The following is a 19,704-nucleotide window of genomic DNA, read 5'->3' on the forward strand; positions in this document are numbered from 1 at the left end:
TAAAGTTGAGGGTTGCATGGATTCCAATCAATATCAGCAGATTCTTGAGATAATATTGAGGAATCAGTCACAAAGTTGAAGTTACGCCAGGGCTGGATATTTCAACAAGACAACGACCCAAAACACTGTTCAAAATCTACTCAGGCATTTATGCAGAGGAACAAGTACAATGTTCTGGAATGGCCATCCCAGTCCCCAGACCTGAATATCATTGAACATCTGTGGGGTGATTTGAAGCGGGCTGTCCATGCTCGGCAACCATCAAACCTAACTGAACTGGAGTTGTTTTGTCAGGAAGAATGGTCCAAATTACATTCATCCAGAATCCAGACACTCATTACAGGCTATAGGAAGTGTTTAGAGGCTGTTAGTTCTGCTAAAGGAGGCTCTACTAAAAATGTGATTTTTCTGTTGGGGTGCCCAAATTGGCACCTGTCTAATTTTGTTTTGCTGCATATTGCGCATTTTCTGTTAATCCAATAAACATAATTTGTTCATTATTAATATTAATAAATTATAAATTATTTAAAATTATAAATAAATTATTAATTATTAATAACCTAAATATTACTGTGTCCTTCAGTTATTTGATAGATCAAAATGAAATTGCTGATCCAAACACTCATCCAAATATTTATAAATGAAATAATGGAAATTGTCAGGGGTTCCTAAACTTTTGCATACAACTGTGTACACTGAAAATATCTTAATGTTTGACATGGATGTGGTGGTAATTTGTACATTGTTTGAACTGTTGTAATATTATCATAAAACAAATATCAACAATTTATCTAGTTTATCATAATACTATGTATTTCTTTTTATTTTTTTGAAATGAGTGAAGAAATTATATTAGCCACCAACAAATGTTGCAGTCTTTATTCTCATTTCACATGCCCATAACATAATACATAAAGAATTTGTCAGAGACAATATGTTATAAAATGGTGTCTATGAATCATATATTGCCAACATATACATATATACATATATCTGAAAATAAAATGACATTCTTAATGTTGAAGAACAAAAATGTTTACATTATTCTCAGTATCCAAGTTGCTTTTCCTTATATCACTATTTTATCTGGCATTACAAAACACCTGTTATGGTAACTACTTCCATGTTTTTTGACTATTCTACACAAGCATAACTAAAAACTGCATAAGATTCAAATTAGCCAAGCCTTATTAAAAACAAAAACAGCAATAATAGCACTTTTGCATAGTAGAAGTAGAAGACTCTGTCTTCTGTCATCATTACATTTTTCGACGCATTTTGAAATCTCCAGTGTTGCTGTAATCATTCTTATCATAATGCTATAGAGAATTTCAAGAAAAAGAAAAATTAAGAATCAGCACAGCATTAAAAATACCCTGAGCTGAACCAATGCAGTTTAATGAACTAGTTAGAATATGTGTGGTAGCTGTTATAAAATGCTAAATAGAATTGGTCATATCAATAATATATATTATCATATACTTACTGCTAAGTGGCCAGCTCCTGATATGTAGGATTTCGGTGCACTGTAATGTATAGTTTAGAAAAGGAGAGAAATAAAGACATAAAGATGGACAGAGAAAGAAGGCAGAGTGAGATACTGTATGTAGAATGTTGAATGTATTTGTAACCGCTACAGTTGTGTTATTTATTAACCCCTTTGATTTATAAATATTTCAAGCAAAATTATAATTATAATATTACACTAATATTATTTATACGTAATAAGCATTGTCTATTTTTATGTTCTGTAGGTCTTATGTGATTATACAAAGGAAGTGATTCAATTTAGGCGTATAAAAGATAATGTACTGTACCACTTTGGTGATGGAAAGTGGGGTTTAGAAGATCCTGCAGATGTGGCTGCTGCACTGCCAATGTTTGTTCTGTGAATTATAGTTTCATTTTCAATTTAGGATTTTTAAAATAAAAGCATTTGTACAAAAACATATCTTGTATAATACCCTGCACTATTCTTGACATATTTTATGCAAACTAATTTACAATATATAGATGTTGATAAGTTAAATACATTTAATTTAAAATGTTTTGAAGTATTGTATTTAGAGTAAATTGACAAAATACAAATGAATCTGATCTGATTGGTCAAGTTCAAACACAATCCCGTCCAAAAGTATTAGAACCACAAAATCTTTTTATTTTAATTTATTTTTTTCATACAATAAAGATCAGAATATTTGCTATATGTACATAGAGAAGTGTTAAACAACTTGGAACATGGCACTTGTATGGGTTTCTTGTTGCCCAGGTGCCTTATTAAACTGATTGTTTTTAAAAAAATAAATAGCTATGAATGTTGACTCTTGATTTGTGCCCTGGGTTTTGCCTGTGAAGTCAACAACCAACAGAATTCTAAAGTCTACAGAAACATTTTGTCTGCCAGTTTACAAAGAAATGCATCCAATCTACTTCTACTTGAACTTCATCATGCAACAAGACAATGACCCAAAACACACTGCCAACTGCCAATCAATCGCCAGACTGTAAACCAATGGAACGTGCATTTCACCTCCTGATGAGGAAACTGAAAGGATTAACCCTCAGCAATCAACAAGTTAAAGGCGTGTACTGCGTAATTGCTTTTCAAAACATAAGCAAGTGGGGTTAATGTCTTTTGTATAAATTGCACTGTACATAAAAAAAAAACTTGAACAATGTTTTAGACCATAGGTGTCAAACTCAAGGCCCGCAGGCCAACATCCGGCCCGGCGTACAATTATATGCGGCCCGTGAGATCATTTTATATAGATCTATTATTATTGTTATTAATGACCCGGCAATATGAAGCAATGATAACACACAAACTACAGATCCCATAATGCAGCGCAACAGTGTCAGGCCCCCGGATACGGTGGGAAGGAGACAGACCCGTAGGCAGGATAGCTTCAAATGAAAGGGGTTTAATACACAAGGGGAAACAAACAGACATCCACACGACACGGGGAACTAACGTTATTTAACATAAATACACTAATGAATCCGCGCTGCCATTGGCAACGCGGCTCACATATATACACACACAGACAATCACAGGATGGGAACCAGGTGAGGAGACAGGGAGGAGCGGACGAAGGCGTGGCAGACACGTGACAATAATAAAAACATTCGCACGTGTCCAAAGGTCCGCGCTGATCCCTGACAGAACCCCCCCCTTAAGGCGCGGCTCCCGAAGCGCCAAAACCCGACAAGGTCCAGGAGGGGGGGCGAGGCCCACGGTGATTGGCAGGTGAGGGGAGCAAGGACAACGGCGAGGCCAGTGGGGGGAGCAAGGACCACGGCAAGGTAGGCGAGGGGAGCCAAGGCACACGGCGAGGTAGGTGGGGGGAGCAGGGCACACGGCGGCGCAGCCAAAGAGGGCCGAGCGACGTCCACAGCCGAGCTGAAGGGCCGAAGCGACGTCCGCATCCGAGCTGAGGGGCCGAGCGAAGTCCACAGCCGAGCTGTAGGGCCGAGTGACGTCCACCGCCGAACTGAGGTGCCGAGCAACATCCCCCGACGCACCGCGGCCAAACCCCCGCCTCGGCGACCAGAGAAAAGGGGCGGGAGGGCGGGAAGGATCCTGCTGGGTCTGCTGGATCTTAAGGCGGATTCATTCTGTCATGCCCCCGGATACGGTGGGAAGGAGACAGACCCGTAGGCAGGATAGCTTCAAATGAATGGGGTTTAATACACAAGGGGAAACAAACAGACATCCACACGACACGGGGAACTAACGATATTTAACATAAATACACTAATGAATCCGCGCTGCCATTGGCAACGCGGCTCACATATATACACACACAGACAATCACAGGATGGGAACCAGGTGAGGAGACAGGGAGGAGCGGACGAAGGCGTGGCAGACACGTGACAATAATAAAAACATTCGCACGTGTCCAAAGGTCCGCGCTGATCCCTGACAAACAGCTGGAACATTCCCGTGTCAATCAAGTCAAGCATCTGTTGCTGTATACAACCCTATTGTAAAGTCAAAGCTAGCCTCTAACAATGGCGAAAAGAAAAGTTGATTTTGAAAACAGAGCCCTTCAAAACCGATAAGAGGCTGAGTATATGTTTAGTGACATTGCTGGTAAACCCGTGTGTCTTATTTACATTACAACATTTAGCAGATGCCCTTATCCAGAGCGACTTACATTTTTATACAACTGAGCAATTGAGGGTTAAGAGCCTTGCTCAGGGGCCCAGCAGTGGCAGTTTGGTGGACGTAGGAATCGAACTCACAACCTTCCGATTGGTAGCCCAACACCTTAACCACTAGGCTACCACATACCACTTACCATTATTTGTGGAGCTAATGTGGCTGTAATTAAGGGATTTAATCTAAGACGGCACTTGTGCTTGCTTGTGCACCTTGTGCATGTTTGGTAGCACATATCTGTGTGAGAATCTGTTCTCAGTGATGAAGATTAACAAAACAGCACACAGGAGTCGTCTCACAGATGAACACCCGCAGTCCATCCTGAGAATCTCCACAACACAGAAACCTATACCAAACCTAAACCAACTTGTTGCCAAGAAAAGATGCCAAGCATCCAGCTCTGACAAAATAGCATAAGAGCAAAGAAAACTGAATGTTTTGATTTGTTATTTTTAATTTTTGCTGGAAAGCACAAATTTTATTTATATTTCCAGGGTTTTTTGGGACATGCTCATATTTAGAATTTGAATGATTTTGACAGGAGATATTTTTATGGAGAGCAAAATATTTAAAGATATATAAAGTTTACGTTTATGTATTCTGAAACAATATGCCTGTCTGTTTTTATTCATATTTATGTTAAAAAAAACATTTAGTTTTTGCGTGTTCAATAAATGTTTATCCTGTTCGGCCCGCAACCTAAAGCGTGTTTTGAGTTTTGGCCCCCTGTGCAATTGAGTTCGACACCTCTGTTTTAGACTCATGGTATTTTAAGTATGTACAGTAACCTTGTGAACCAGAGTTAATGTATCCAATGATAGAGCCTTAAGCACATCGCTCTGGATAAGGGTGTCTGCCAAATGCTGTAAATGTAAATTTAATGGATTCTGTTGCCTTTATACAGCATCTTTGGCTGCTGTTTGAAGCGACACATCAATTTTACTTTCATGTGTCAGTGCAAAATTTAACAAGACAAAAATTGTTGTAAGCTGTAAGTAATGGACGGATGTAGGAGGTAAGTAACGTAATTTCAAAATATTACAATCTCAACAATATCATATGTAGCTCATTTTCTTTTCTTTTCTTTTTTATCATTAACCATATCGTATATATTATATGCTATGTATTTTTTTTTTTTTTACATAAAAGTTTCACCTGTCACCAGAGTACTGCACTGTCAGATCTGTACTGGCCATTGGACCCCTCCTGTAAAAAAAAAAAACAAAAACAAAAACACAATAAAAAAAAAAAAACGATGATGATGATGATGATAATTATGGAAATTTTGTAAAACATATGTTTATATACAACCTCACCTAGAAAACCTGCTCCAGATACTACGCCTAAGAAAAGATTGGAATAAGGTTAATGAATATTAAACATTGTACATTGAACATTAAGTGCTGTAGTATAATATTTAAGTTACATAAACAGGTCGGTTTCAGTTATTTAGTATTTTTTTATAACAAAGGTTACCTTTTCTCTGGTTTTGGAGGCCTTGGAGGTGTGCTGTTGGTCATATAAATAAGGTTATATTTTTAACTATTCAAGATATTTGTCAATAACAAATGCAAAAAGAAACAAATCTAAGCGGAGGCGGAACAGGGGGTGGGAAGGCGGGCCAGGTCCATGTGGCGGCAGAGGCCAGGGCAGAGCCGGCGAAGCCGGAGGCCAGGGCGGAGCCGGCGGAGCAGGAGGCCAGGGCGGAGCAGGAGGCCAGGGCGGAGCCGGCGGAGCAGGAGGCCAGGGCGGAGCAGGAGGCCAGGGCGGAGCCGGCGGAGCAGGGGGCCAGGGCGGAGCCGGCGGAGCAGGGGGCCAGGGCGGAGCCGGCGGAGCAGGGGGCCAGGGCGGAGCCGGCGGAGCAGGGGGCCAGGGCGGAGCCGGCGGAGCAGGGGGCCAGGGCGGAGCCGGCGGAGCAGGGGGCCAGGGCGGAGCCGGCGGAGCAGGGGGCCAGGGCGGAGCCGGCAGAGCCAGCGACCAGAGCGGGACTGGAGACCAGGGTGGTGCCGGAGGCAGAGCCAGCGACCAGAGCGGGACTGGAGGCCAGGGTGGTGCCGGAGGCAGAGCCAGCGACCAGAGCAGTACTGGAGAACAGGGTGGCGCCGCAGGCAGAGCCAGGGACCAGAGCAGGACTGGAGACCAGGGTGGTGCAGGAGGCGCTTTGAACCTATCAAGATGGACAGGAGAGGGAGAGACAGACAGAGACAGGGAGACAAAGCTGGGGATCGCTGGTTCTGTCGACCCGGTCGGTCCGGCTGGTTCTGTCGACCCGGTCGGTCCGGCTGGTTCTGTCGACCCGGTCGGTCCGGCTGGTTCTGTCGACCCGGTCGGTCCGGCTGGTTCTGTCGACCCGGTCGGTCCGGCTGGTTCTGTCGACCCGGTCGGTTCTGTTGACCCGGTCGGTTCCGTTGACCCGGTCGGTCCGGCTGGCTCGGTTGACCTGGTCGGACCCACTGATCCGGTCGGTTCGGCTGGTTCTGTTGACCTGGTAGGACCGGCTGGTTCTGATGACCCGGTCGGTTCGGCTGGTTCTGTCGACCTGGTAGGCCCGGCTGGTTCTGTTGACCCGGTCGGTTCCGTTGACCCGGTCGGTCCGGCTGGCTCGGTTGACCCGGTCGGACCCATCGACCCGGTCGGTCCGGCTGGTTCTGTCGACCCGGTCGGTTCCGTCGACCCGGTTGGCCCGGTCGGATCCGGTGTCTCAGCGGGTTCGGGCGCTTCGGCAGGTTCGGGCGCTTCGGCAGGCTCGGGCGTTTCGGCAGGCTCGGGCGCCTCAACAGGTTCATGTTCTTCAGCAGGTTCATGTGCTTCAGCAGGTTCATGTGCTTCAGCAGGTTCGGGCGCCTCAGCAGGTTCGGGCGCCTCAGCAGGTTCGGGCGCCTCAGCAGGTTCGGGCGCCTCAGCAGGTTCATGTGCTTCAGCAGGTTCGGGCGCTTCGGCAGGCTCAGGCGTTTCGGCAGGCTCGGGCGCCTCAACAGGATGTGCTTCAGCAGGTTCGGGCGTTTCGGCAGGTTCGGGCGCCTCAACAGGATCATGTTCTTCAGCAGGTTCATGTGCTTCAGCAGGTTCATGTGCTTCAGCAGGTTCATGTGCTTCAGGTGCCTTCGGTGCTCCAGCCGGTGCCGTAGGGATGCCGGCCGCTGAACCGGCACCATCGGGGTGTCCGCCAGCTTGGCGATCAGCCGGTTCCCCCGGGCCTCGCCCGAGCTTTCCGGTCTGGCACCCATGTGGACGGGTTCGGTCACCGGCGTACACAGGCTTGGGTTGGGCCAAGGTACCGTAGGGGCCTCGGGCGTCCGTGGCTGGCCTGGCTCCGCAGCCCACGGACCCCGATGCCTACTGCCCCCCCCAAAAAATATTTAGGGCCGGTGTCCGACTCTGTCCTGTGCACGGTTAGGGAGGACCCGCCCAGGAGCAACGCTACGTTGGCCAGGTCCGTGAAAGGCCCCACCTCTCGGCCCAATGGCACTAGGTAGCGCAGCCCGTCCTTCAAACCATGCCGGAACAGGTCCTTGAGGGCCCTCTCCCCAAAATCCACCTGATTGGACAAGTCCAAGAACACCTCTACATATTCCTCCAGTGGGGAATCCCCCTGACATAACCGGAACAAAATCTCTGCTGGATCCATGTGGTTGGTCGTTCTGACACGAGGTTGGACAAAGGCGAGTGAGGATCCAAATGCAGTTTTAGATTTTACTTAAACCAAAACAACAAATGTCTTCAGTAAATACCGGGTTTCCACAGAAGAGTTTAACCAATTTGCAGCACCATCATGTCTCCTTTAGAATGAAAGTTAAGATGAAGAGATTATTTTTTGGAAAAGAGAAAATTTTGAGTGCCAATAATTGTGACAGGCAATTATAATATAAATAATATCTAAACTGATCTCTTTTTGGTCACCATAAAAAATTTAATATTTATTTATGCTATTTTGCTTATAACATATCAGACTGCACTGTGTAGCGCTGTAATATTAACATTCTCACACAGCTATATAACATTTTCTTATAGTTGTCTTTCTCACCCTTTGGTTAACACTGTGTTTTTAAATATTCCACTTAGACTGAGTCCGAAAACAAGAATTAGAGTTTGTTCTTACCTTGAAATTTGACTCCAAATTGATCTTCTATTTAAAAAGAAAAAGAAAATATATTTAGTTTACTGTGAAAAACATTTCTACATATAATATATAATAATATAAACAAATTTTGAATAAAAGATTTTTGCCTTCTTTCAGTTGTTGGTTCATCACTAGTTTTCCTGTCATTGTAGAGTCAATATTTCAATATTTAAAATTAAGCTGAATATTTCAAAATATATATATAAAAAATAAACAATTTAGAAAGAACATGAAAGTGTAAATGTAAAAACTTACTTCTGGACTTTTCTCCTATAAATGATAATTCCAGCAACAATAGAAAGAAGGAAAAATGAAAACAATGGCAGAATTATATAAAGTCCCACAGTCACCATACCCAGTCCTTCATATCCTAAAAAAATACACACAAGTCATACAATAAATCATGGCAGTATTTTAACAAATAAACAAATATGATGAAGGATGTTGCCATACTCACTTTTCACACTTAAAAATGTTGAGCTTTCTTCTTTCTTTCCTCTCCAGAAAGTAGCTTGACAAATGAGATTATCTTCTTCTTCATAGCCAGTTGGGATGAAAATAATTGTGGAGGTTGTTTCCCATTTACCTGCACTTCTCTCCACATGGCTCACCACTTCTCGGGCAGCCTGAACATTCCATGTGATTTTTGGGGGATGTGAGGAACACGTATGTGTAACAGTACACTTTATTGTGAATCGCTTGCCTGGCTCCATCTCCTCTGGAAGACCCGATATCACAGGCTTGTCTGGAGATGCTGCATTCAAAGAGAGATGAAGATGGCTTATGTTTTTGTACTATATGTTAACCATCATTTACTGGTCATAGAAATGCTAGAATACAACCAAGTTCGTGGCTGATGGATTAAAAACATGCATTTAACATGATTAAACCTCTGATTCACCTTTCATAATGATGAACACACAGCTGTGGTTGAATCTGTACTTATCATTGCCTTTTTCTGCATGGAAACAGAATGGCCCATTATCATGAGCTTGGACATTATCAATCTCTAAAGTGCAGTTCTGTTCATCCGGATTCCCCAGAAGCTGCGTGCGGCCCTTAAAGTTGTCCATAACATCAAACTGTCCGGTGTGGTAAACATATTCACCATTACTGGTGTACCACAAACCTTGAAGGCGCATAATAGGCATGTCACCAATGTGGAAAGTACAGGGTATCACCACACAGGAGCGGGTCAAAGCACTGATCTTGGGTACCACGTTTGCCTCAAAAATGTGAAGAGCTGAAATAAAGAAAGCCAAAGGTTGCTAAGAAATATATGATTATAAGAACACTTTAATCGTTATACTGACAAAGTATAAAATAGAAATAAACACATACTGTCATTCTCAAAGGGATCCACCACTTTGGGCACATATTCTAGAGCATTAATAAGAACAAGAAGTTATATAAAATAAACAGTAAACGGCTTTAATCATGCAGTTATTAACATTGAGTCACTCACTTTGAACCTGTAAAACAATAGAAGATATAATCTCTCCACCCGTAAATGTTGCAGTACATGTCAATTTCTTGCCATCATCCTCCAGTGAAGCTATATATAATATATTGGAGTAGGTGGCCCATGTTAATGAAGGGCCTTTTTTAGTCTCCACAGTCTCTGGTAAATCTTTGTGGTTCCAAGTGAAAACTGGAGGATGACCCTTGCAAGAATGGAAAACTGTGCAAGTGAAATTCTTTCCAACACCCTCTACAACATCAGCCACATCAGGGTCAATGGTTATATCCTTATATGTACCTGAAAATAAAAAAAACTGTTTGAAGATCACATAGAAGTATTGTTGCATATTGTAGTGTAAATACTGTGTATAGTTATGAATCATAAAGCATGCCTTTCATACATATCATTCACAAATACATATGTTCAAACATCATGTGGCAAAAATCATTTAGGACACAAATTGTTAACAGTTCCACCAAGTATGTAAGGTCTTTCACACATGACTTCAAGACAAGGAAATTAAAAAAAGTACACAGACTCCACTCAGGATCAGTCTAGGAAACCTAGAACTATGAGACAGCACCACTGTCTGCTATAGGCACTATAGGCACTTTAAATTGGGGCAGCATTAACTATATTTTGACTAGTTTATAGGAGTTAATCCTTGACTTTACACACCCCATACCCTAGGTTAATATGGCAAGATATTTGTTTAAGTCCAGTGAAAATTTAAAACAACTTTTGCGCTAATCAGGATTAGTAAATCTGCCTGCTGCTGTTTAGGCATTACTACTTACACTGGGCATTGAGATCAATTTGTTCTTCAGATGTTTGTCCTCCATGGAATGTGGCTTTACATGTAATAGTTTTCTCCTCTTCCTTAATTATAAATGTGTGAACCTTGGTGATCTCCCAAAAGCCATCATGTACTGGAGTGTGTACAGTAATGTCAGTCTCAAGTGCTTTCCCCACAGAAAGACTTGGAGGACTGGATGGACAGGTATACAGGACACTACAGGACACTGTGACTTGTTCTCCCACTCTTGGTATGCCAGAAATGCTTAGTTTTGGTTTATCAGCTTGATCTGTCAAAAGCAACCAGTAGACTGTAATCAACATTTAATCAACATTTTGATAAAAATGTAAACTCCTTGGTAACTTAAAATATCTATATAAAAATAAGTGCCATTACCTGTGACTTGGAGTTCAATAGATTTGTCATAGTAATTTTCCTTGTGATATGTCTCAACTGGTTTTGGATCCATCCAGGGATACAGTCTTTCCCCACTGTGGGACATTTCAAGTTGAGTGATTTCTAAACTGCAGTTTTTCTCACTTGGCAATCCATACAGTTTTGTCTTGCCAAGGAATTTGTTGATGACATCTCTATTATCTGGGTCATACACTAAAGGGTATGATGCTGAGGAGAATAGGTACCATTTTACCTGAACACTGCTAAGTTTTTCTGTTTTAAACTCAAAGCTGCAGGGAATGACAAGGCAGGATCCACGAAGGCCTTTAATCTTACTTGGCATTGAAAATGTCCAGTCCAATGAAAACATCCCCCCTTTATTAGAAAATAAATAACATAGTATGCACAGTGAGTAGGATATATTTAAGAATTAATTCATTATGTTCTTGTGAAATATGTAGTGGATGTTTTCTTCTATGTTTTTACTACACAACACAAAAATGAACCAAAAACCTTGCAACTTACTTTTTACTTTTAAAGTCACATGATCTGAAGTCTCTCCCTCTAAAGTTTGAGCTGTACATGTTAGTGTTTTCCCATGGTCATCCCTTGATGCTTTCAGTTTTAAAGTGGAAACCGTTTCCCACATGTAGGAGGAAACCTTACGCGTTGTAACAGAAACTGGCATGTTTTGATAGTTCCAGATTATGTTTGGTTTTTCTTTTAGACATGTGTGGTTCACAGTGCAAGTGAAGGTCTTTTCGATTTCTTCCATAACCTCTTCTTGGGCTGGACTTATTACCGGTTTGTAAAATTCACCTGAGAAAAATAGTTAAAAGTCAATTAAAGACAAAAATGTGAAGTGTACTATCTGATGTACTGGACCTTTTGAGTTATAATCATTGTCTATTGTTTCAGACTCACACAAAGGATTAAGACTGATTTCAGTCTTCGATGTCTGTCCACCGGCGTAACTCACTGTGCAAGTAACAGACTTATCACTTTCCTTAAGGATCCATGTCATCTCTATGGTTGCCTTCCATTTCCCATCATAAAGGTGTGAGTGTATTAAATTTGAAGTGCCATGTGAAATACTCAAGCTCAGATTTGGGGGTGTTGGAGGACAGGTGTGTATCACACTGCATGACAAGATTACTTGCTCACCAACTTTTGCAGTACCAAGAAGATTTGCCTGTGGTATCGCTGCAATATCTGTAACAGGTAAACATACGATTTATGAATAATACAATACATAGTTACAAGGCAAAAATAATGTGTGATATCACATATGTGAAGTATCCTATATATCTTTTTTGAAGGTGATCTTAATTCACTCTTAGAATCTTCAACTTATAATAATTTTGAAAGAATATGTAATAAATATGATATGGATATTATATATCATATATTCATTATTAACTGATCATACCTGTCACCTCAAGGGCAATAGTTTCATGATCAAAATTTCTGCTGTGGTATGATTCAATAGATTTTGGGTCCATCCAAGGAAACAGCCTTTCCTGACTATGTGGCATTTCAAGCGGCTGGATCTTCAAGCTACAGTTTTTGTCATTTGAGGAGCCAAATAAACTTGTCTTTCCTTGGAACTGTTGAATGATATTTTGTGTTGGTTGGCCATACACCAGAGAGTAACCTGTATTGGAGAGTTTATACCATTTTACGTTGGTTGTGCTTTGCTGGACATTTTTGAATTCATAATTGCATGGAATAACCACACAGGAACCTCGAATGCCAGAAATTGTGCTGGGCATTGTGAAACTCCAGTCAAGTGAGCCCATTGACCCTGTAATAAAAATATGCACAAAATAATATGTTCATTTGTCATGATAAGAAATATTTTAGAATCCTAAAATTAATTAGCAAAATGCTTCTTTTTCATACTTCTAGCCCTGCCTTTATCTTTAACCTTAAGCATTAAGAGCTTGATTTATAAAAATTCTTATCATTTGGCAGACATCAGATGATAAGACGTGCTGAATGATGGACATGCATGTCAAGAAGGAATAGTAAGGATACAGGCACATAGAAGGCTTTAACATCAAAGGTTCTTACTCACTTTTTATTCTTAATGTGATTTTAACTGTTTGAACGTTCCCTTTAAAATCTGCTTGGCAGGTAATGGTCTTGCCATGATCCCTAGCTGTTGGTGTGAACTTTAATGTGGATCTAGCAATCTGTTTTTTTTCTTGCTTTGTTACTTGAAACTTGCTGCCAGGTAAATCTTCACCACTCCAGATAATGTAAGGTCGGTCTTTGGCACACATGTATGTAACAGAGCAAACAATGTCTTCTTCCACACCCTCAAAAAACTCTGTGTTTGAATCAGGAGTAATCTGGACTTGATCAATGGGACCTATAACAGATAAGACAGGCATTATATAAGACAATACACAATAAGAAAATGATACAAAAACAAATGTAATTTTACTCTAATAATACTTGTACACACTGATATTGTGCATTGTTTCAGACTCACATATAGGATTAAGACTGATTTCAGTCTTTGATGTCTGTCCACCAATGTAAGTCACAGTACAAGCAACAGAATTATCATTTTCCTCAACTGTCCATGTAATCCCTCTGGTTATCTTCCATATTCCATTATGCCAAGGTTTATGTATGAGACTTGATGTCTCATGTGAAATACTCAGGTTCAGTGTTGGAGGTCTTTCAGGACAGGTGTGTAACACACTGCAGGACAAGGTTAATGGCTCGCCAACTTTAGCTGTGCCAAGAATTTCTGCTTCTGGTTTCGCAACAAAATCTTTGAAAGGTAAACATAAAGTTTAAGTGAGACAAAACAGAAAAAGTACAAAAGGAATTTACTACTTGATTGGTTATTTTTATTTTTTATTTTACAGGCAGCCCACTTTGCCCTGTCACAATACATGAATATTTACAAGATGGACTAACCATAACCAATTGAACTACCCTGGATTGTGCATATTCTGGCTTATTAGGAATTTGGGATAAGAGCGCAGGGTTAGCCATAGTATGGCTGATCCTGGAGTGGGGTTAAGGGTATTGCTCAAGGACCTCATGGTAGTAGGTAAGTAGTTCAAAAGTGTTTTCTGATAAAGTGCTCTGTGAATGTACTTCATTTCTGGTTTTATTCATTCTTTTTTTCGCACTTAAAACCATACTAACATTTATATCATGTGAAGTAAATTTATATCTGTAGTAAATTTGATATTTTGTATATTATATAAATATATTTTATATATATATTTTATATTTTATAAAGTATACACCAGTAAAAGTATTCATCGTACCTGTCACCTCAAGGGCAATAGTTACATCCTTAAAATTTCGTCTGTGGTAGCTTTCAGTAGGAGTTTGGTCCATCCAGGGAAACAGTCTTTCCTGATTATGTTGCAGCTCAAGTGGCTGGATCTTTAAGCTGCAGCTCTTATCATTTGATGCGTCATTCAAACTTGTCCGTCCTTTGAACTTATCATCGATTTTGATTGATGATTTGTCATACACCAGAGGGTATCCAGAAGTGGAGAATTTATACCATCTCACGTCTGTGCCACTACGCTGGGAGTTTTTGAATATATAATTGCAAGGAATGACCACACAGGAACCTCGGATGCCAGTGATTGTACTGGGCATTGTGAAACTCCAGTCAAGTGAGCCCATTGACCCTAAAACAAAAATACATTCAAATGTTCATTTTACATTTTCATGATGACATACTAAAAGTCTAGGAATCCTAACAAAAAACAGCATTAACAGTTCTTGAGCGACACAACAGAAATATATAAAACTGTAAGCCATGCACATAGCTCTAACCTTAAGCATTCATAATTTATGAATAAGATTAACCTCATTTCTTGTAATAAACAGTCAAGAAAACATCCTAAATTCATTCACAAGTGATGTGCATACATCTAATGCAAATAGGAGCTAGAGAAGTAAGGATACAGTAGACTATGAAGTCCTTAACTTTAGAAATTTTTACTCACTCTTAACTCTTAAAGTAATTGACACTCTTTGCTGATTCCCTTTAAATGTACTTTGGCAGGTAATGGTCTTGCCATTATCATCACCCTTTGCTGTGAACTTTAATGTAGATTTAGCTTCAGATTTTGAGTCCTGAATTGTTCTATAACTACTGATTCCTTTTAACCGTCCATCATTCCAAACAATGTTAGGTCGATCACTGGAGCACATGTAAGTAACAAAGCAAGTAATTTCTTGTTCCACACCCTCCAGAAACTCTGTGTTGGAAACAGGAGTAATCCAGACACGATCAGTGGAACCTGCAATACGTAATAAAAGTGTTATCTAAGACAATACACAACAACAAACAGATGTACATTTTTGTAAACAGATGTATGAGAATACACATAGCAATGCAGACAGTTTTTTATGAACAAAATGATGCATTAAAAAATATACAGTATAAAAATATCACTTACACTGGGCATTATGTGTTGTTGTGGTCACCGCAGACACACCCCCACTGTGTGTAACAGAACATTGAATGTTGTTTCTTTCAGCCAAAACAACCCCTACACGTGTCAGTGTGATTTCCCATTTGCCATTACCATAGACTTCATCTTTCAATTTGTCTGCTGTAGATTTTTTTTCTATTCCCCTCAGACTCAGAGAGGGGCTTTTGTAAGGACACATGTGATACGTTCTGCACTGAATTGTAATGCTGTCCCCAATTCTCTTACCTCCAGAAATGGTAACAATGGGGTTTTGTGGATATGCTGCCTCATTCAAAATGAACAGAAAAAGCAGACACAATTGTATTCATCTGATAAATTTTACATGTTACAAAGTTACATTTTCACAGACACAAAAAATAATTTTTAACTCTCAATTTGATTGAAAAGGACAAAAAAGTAAGTAAATGTAACACTTACAATCAATTTGAATTAAAGTACTAACATCATAGAATTTGAAGGTTCTCCATCCAATATGATCAGGGTCTACCCAAGTATATATTCTGTCTCCATGATGGGAAGCACTAAGGTGCTCAATCACTAGACTGCAGTCCCCATGTTGTGCAGAATATAATCTGGTTTTTCCTCTGTACTTATCAATCACTGAAGAAGAGTGCCAAGCATCAAACACTATAGGATATCCACGGTCAACATACTGATACCACAATATCCGATTTGGGTAGCTAGGAGGATTCCAACTATATGTGAATTTACATGGTATAACAAGGCAGGATTTGTGTAGTCCACGAATGACTGAAGGCATTTTAACACTCCAGGCCCAGGTGTTGCTGAACAAGATGCCTGTGTGACAAAATATGGTATTTTAGTTCATTCCCATGTTCATAACACACTATTATTGTTCCATACATAAACAAGTTTAAAACACACCATACCGTAAAGTATTATATCCAGTAACAGCAACCTTTTCATGATCTCAGGCCAAAATGATGCAGATAAACGGAAATCTAGAATAGACATGATATAATGTTAATAAGATTCTAAGACAATTATCTGGAAATACAGCATTTGTTCTGTGCAAGCTTAATTATACGTGTGTGTGTGTGTGTGTGTGTGTGTGTGTGTGTGTGTGTGTGTGTGGTGGGGGGTTGGGTTGGTGGGTGGGGGTATTTTACTAACAGAATAAAAAAAATAATTTCATTTCTTGAAATCAAATAGGTTGATTGGCATCTCTGGAAAATTGTCCCTAGTGTGTGATTGCGTGAGTGAATGAGAGAGTGAGTGTGTGTGTGTGTGTGCCCTGCGATGGGTTGGCACTCCGTCCAGGGTGTATCCTGCCTTGATGCCCGATGACGCCTGAGATTGGCACAGGCTCCCCGTGACCCGAGGTAGTTCGGATAAGCGGTAGACGATGAATGAATGAATGAATGAATGAAATCAAATGTCAGTCCACATATACACCATTTGGAGCATTGTGCTTAGCAGTTTGTGTGTCGTGTAAAGCTTCCTCTCATTTCTTATGCCACAATGAGGGTAGATTTCATCCAGCATTAAATCTTTACTAGAAAACTACTAGCACACTGCATGGTGCTTACTATCAAGTTCAGTCTTTAGCACTGCCTTATTAGCTATCACACAGTGTGATATTCAGTATCTCTGTGAAATTGATCCATGTTGCTCAATAAGCAGAAATCACTTCTACCTCCTCTGATAGTTTGGGTTTTTCATAGAAAAATCATCTGCCAGAGAAGCTCAGGGTTTTGATGCCAAAAGTAGACTTTATTGTCAAGTTCCACAATGTCAACATTGTTCCTTCCAAGGTTATAAGCATGACTGCCATCTCTCAACTATATTTCCAGCTCTTTATTCGTTATTCTCACTCCACTATGATGCTATTTTCCATGTTAACGACCATGTTTATAGGTTTCAGGGAAAGATGGCTATTACGTCACCTCAACACGTTGGAAGGTCTCAGAATGCATGTACATAAGAGGGTATCTGCGTAATTCTTCACACCCTTGAGAGAGTGTTCTAGATATGAAAATTTTACTAAAGAAAAATCCCCACCGTTTCTTCATACGCTTTCATGATTCTATTTTAGCAGTAAAAAAAGCAGAAGTGAGAGTATATTACGCTTCTAAACATCAAAGAAATTATTTTAAGATATAAATTTATAATTGATATGGAATTTATCATTTATTCATATTATTACGTTTGCAGGCAGATATCTGTTGGGTGAAACTTTTTCAATTTACAATTTAACACTGAGTGCTCATTGAGCAGATAAAGGTAATTGTAACAAACAAGTATGGAGTCATTCTGGAATCAGGAGTAATAAAATAGTATAAACAGTATAATCATACAGAGTAGCACAAATCCTAATAGCTGATTATGATGTATGCATGCACAACCCCTAAGTGTAGTTTTGTAAAACTATATATTATTCTTTAGTCCTTAATTCCTCTGTAATCGATCTGGGCAATTTATAAAGGAGTACTGATAAAGCAACAGAAACAATTGTACAGAAGCCTAGAAGCATCATTATTCATAGAACCTACTGTAACAGTTTGTAAACCTAAAACAATTTTGCATTATAAAACACTACTTAACTTTAAAAGTAAAAATGGGGTGCCATCATATGTTAAACAACACTTCAGTTTTTACAATCAATTAATAATTTATTTATTAATACATACATACATACACACATACCTTCATACATACATACACATATAACTTCATACATACATACATATAAACATACATACATACATACAAACAAACATACATTTCTTCATAAATACATACATCCATACTTACAAAGTGGATATCTTGTGTTCCTCCTTAGAAATCTATTCCACACCAATCAGCTCACACATACAGTACAGTAGCAGTTATGTAGCAGTAATGATGCACATGAACTCTTCTGCTGCTCAGAAGCTTAAACACAAAATACAAGACCATTTTTGCTGCTAATCGCAAAACACTGCATCCCACCCACTCACATGACAGACAATGTGGTTATAAAAGGAGGGAGGTGGTATAAGCAGCCACAGTATTTAAGAAATGTACAATGAGGTTTTCATGTCTGTAGAATATTTTCTCACAAATGCATTTTTGTTGGATAATTCTAGCACACCCCTAAGTCAATAACTACAGTTTCTTAAATCTGCAGCTACGAATATCAAATGTTTTTTCGCAATCAGTTTTACATCACCCATCTCTGTGAAATGATTAGCAAAAGTGATGTGCAGCTGTAAATCCAGTTGCAGGAAGTCAGAGATTGGAAAACTTATGGGGCATCCCTTGAATGAGTAAAAATGCAGAGTTAGCGCTTGTATTTTTATTCCATTAATTTGCTGCACTTTTAAACTAAGTACTGATCTTGTCCAAAGTATCAGGAAGTCTAGCAGGTTGATATAAATGCCTGAGCCATAGCATACACTCAGTCTCTTGGAGCACAACCCCATTACTCTTTCTCTGTTAAGCCAACAATGTCATTAACTTCATCCTCACTGTGAAGCCCCTAAATGCACAAAAACAACTGGAACATATAAGAGACAAATTACAACTGATTCCTAAAGCAGCTGTAATGTATAAATTTATATCGATTACAGTACATGTAGCTGTGCGTAATCGTCTCACAGGCTCAAGATAGGCTCAAAAATGCGCAATCAATTATTCTTTAAGGTTTTTAAGATCAGACACACACACACACACACACACCAGAGATGACTTTTTGGTGCTTAATCTCTGAATGCACACAGCTGAAGTGTAGTCAACTATAAAATCTGTTACGACTCATATAAACAGTCATGCTTTTTCAAGCACATTACAGATATCAAGAAATAATAAAAAACTGTCCTAATTAAGTACACCCCCAAAACAAAACAAAGTATTATTTAAAAAAAAAAAAAGGTGGTGGTTCCTGGAGAGGTATACCAGTTTCTTTAGCCTTCAGGAGATCCTACATTTCTGAAATAATATGTGCATCAAAGTCAAACTTTAATAAGAGTAAAACTTCAAAAATAGTAAAACTTTAAAAATTATCATTTTTTTTTACCTCCATTACTAGACCACTTATTTCTTTAATGATGCAGCCAGTGTTAAAGCCCTGCTGTATGCAGCCAGTGTCTTGTATCTCACAGTAACACTAGCTACAGTATGTGCTGACTTAACATAATAGTCAAATTTTATTCATTTTCTTGTCAGTAAACAGACTGAAAATGCAGCTGCTACCATTACACGAAACTTCCCTTTTGTTTCTTCCCTCATCTCCATTCCTTAGAAGTTCCACTCTAAGAAGTCTGTTATACTGTTACTTGGACATCC

General features: G+C 39.8%; 1 protein-coding gene across 1 annotated transcript; it reads right to left on the reverse strand.

Moving 5' to 3' along the window:
- Positions 1 to 866: 866 nt before the first annotated feature.
- LOC132857929 (uncharacterized) lies at positions 867 to 18,437 on the reverse strand. The gene is made up of 27 exons (XM_060888053.1): positions 18,193 to 18,437; positions 16,308 to 16,379; positions 15,835 to 16,215; positions 15,382 to 15,678; positions 14,926 to 15,222; positions 14,230 to 14,604; positions 13,434 to 13,721; positions 13,014 to 13,310; positions 12,366 to 12,740; positions 11,861 to 12,148; positions 11,462 to 11,755; positions 10,937 to 11,311; positions 10,542 to 10,829; positions 9,748 to 10,041; positions 9,624 to 9,662; positions 9,184 to 9,525; positions 8,740 to 9,036; positions 8,538 to 8,652; positions 8,390 to 8,422; positions 8,262 to 8,288; positions 7,894 to 7,941; positions 5,639 to 5,671; positions 5,479 to 5,505; positions 5,318 to 5,368; positions 1,818 to 1,886; positions 1,487 to 1,526; positions 867 to 1,319 (listed from the first exon to the last, which is right to left on the reverse strand). The coding sequence occupies exons 2-27, from the start codon at positions 16,342 to 16,344 to the stop codon at positions 1,260 to 1,262; spliced, it is 5,067 nt and encodes a 1,688-aa protein (XP_060744036.1). The 5' UTR covers positions 16,345 to 16,379; positions 18,193 to 18,437; the 3' UTR covers positions 867 to 1,259.
- Between the last annotated feature and the right edge of the window lie 1,267 nt (positions 18,438 to 19,704).

The sequence above is a fragment of the Tachysurus vachellii genome, chromosome 15 (genome assembly GCF_030014155.1).
Source record: "Tachysurus vachellii isolate PV-2020 chromosome 15, HZAU_Pvac_v1, whole genome shotgun sequence".
NCBI lineage: Eukaryota > Metazoa > Chordata > Actinopteri > Siluriformes > Bagridae > Tachysurus > Tachysurus vachellii.

Bases quoted from the DNA above. Each gene is read 5' to 3' on its own strand.
- LOC132857929 (XM_060888053.1), bottom strand. From the start codon at position 16,344: ATGAAAAGGTTGCTGTTACTGGATATAATACTTTACG. The intron at 13,722-14,229 runs GTACGATGAATA...TACCTTTCAAAG, and splicing joins TATTGCCCTTGAGGTGACAG to ATTTTGTTGCGAAACCAGAA. The intron at 1,527-1,817 runs GTACAGTACATT...TATACATTACAG, and splicing joins CACTTTCCATCACCAAAGTG to TGCACCGAAATCCTACATAT.